Source organism: Meleagris gallopavo, unplaced genomic scaffold, assembly GCF_000146605.3.
Source record: "Meleagris gallopavo isolate NT-WF06-2002-E0010 breed Aviagen turkey brand Nicholas breeding stock unplaced genomic scaffold, Turkey_5.1 ChrUn_random_7180001889344, whole genome shotgun sequence".
In the NCBI taxonomy this organism is placed as follows: domain Eukaryota; kingdom Metazoa; phylum Chordata; class Aves; order Galliformes; family Phasianidae; genus Meleagris; species Meleagris gallopavo.
In genome coordinates, this window is record NW_011153080.1 from 1 (window position 1) to 343 (window position 343).

The window sequence follows — 343 nt, forward strand, 5'->3', positions numbered from 1 at the left end:
CCTGCTGGCGGCTGAGGCGCTCCCTCCAGGCGTGCACGGCCTCCCGCGCGTCGCGGGCGGAGATGAGGAAGGGCCGCTCGGAGGAGTAGGCGGCGCCGCGGGTCATGTTGACCACGAAGGCCTCCATGGCTGGCGGCACGGGCAGGCCGGCGAAGCGCAGCAGGCGGCGCAGCTGCGCGCGGGGTTCCCGCACCAGGTCCTCGTAGCGCAGCTGCGTGTAGCGGCGGCGTAGCGCGGCGGGGTTGCGGCGGGCCAGCAGCAGGTCGCGGAGCCACGCCTGGCAGATCACCTCCAGCGCTCCGCCGAGGAAAAACTCGGCACGGTGCTGCGCGGGGGCCCGTCC

At 75.2% G+C, this 343-nt stretch overlaps 1 protein-coding gene across 1 annotated transcript; it reads right to left on the minus strand.

The window, feature by feature from the left end:
• Positions 1-4: 4 nt before the first annotated feature.
• Positions 5-340, minus strand: LOC104916385 (carbohydrate sulfotransferase 7-like; the record flags this gene model as incomplete). Its single annotated transcript, XM_010727429.1, has 1 exon — positions 5-340. A coding segment is annotated over one exon (336 nt), but the record flags the coding sequence as incomplete, so codon positions are not given.
• Between the last annotated feature and the right edge of the window lie 3 nt (positions 341-343).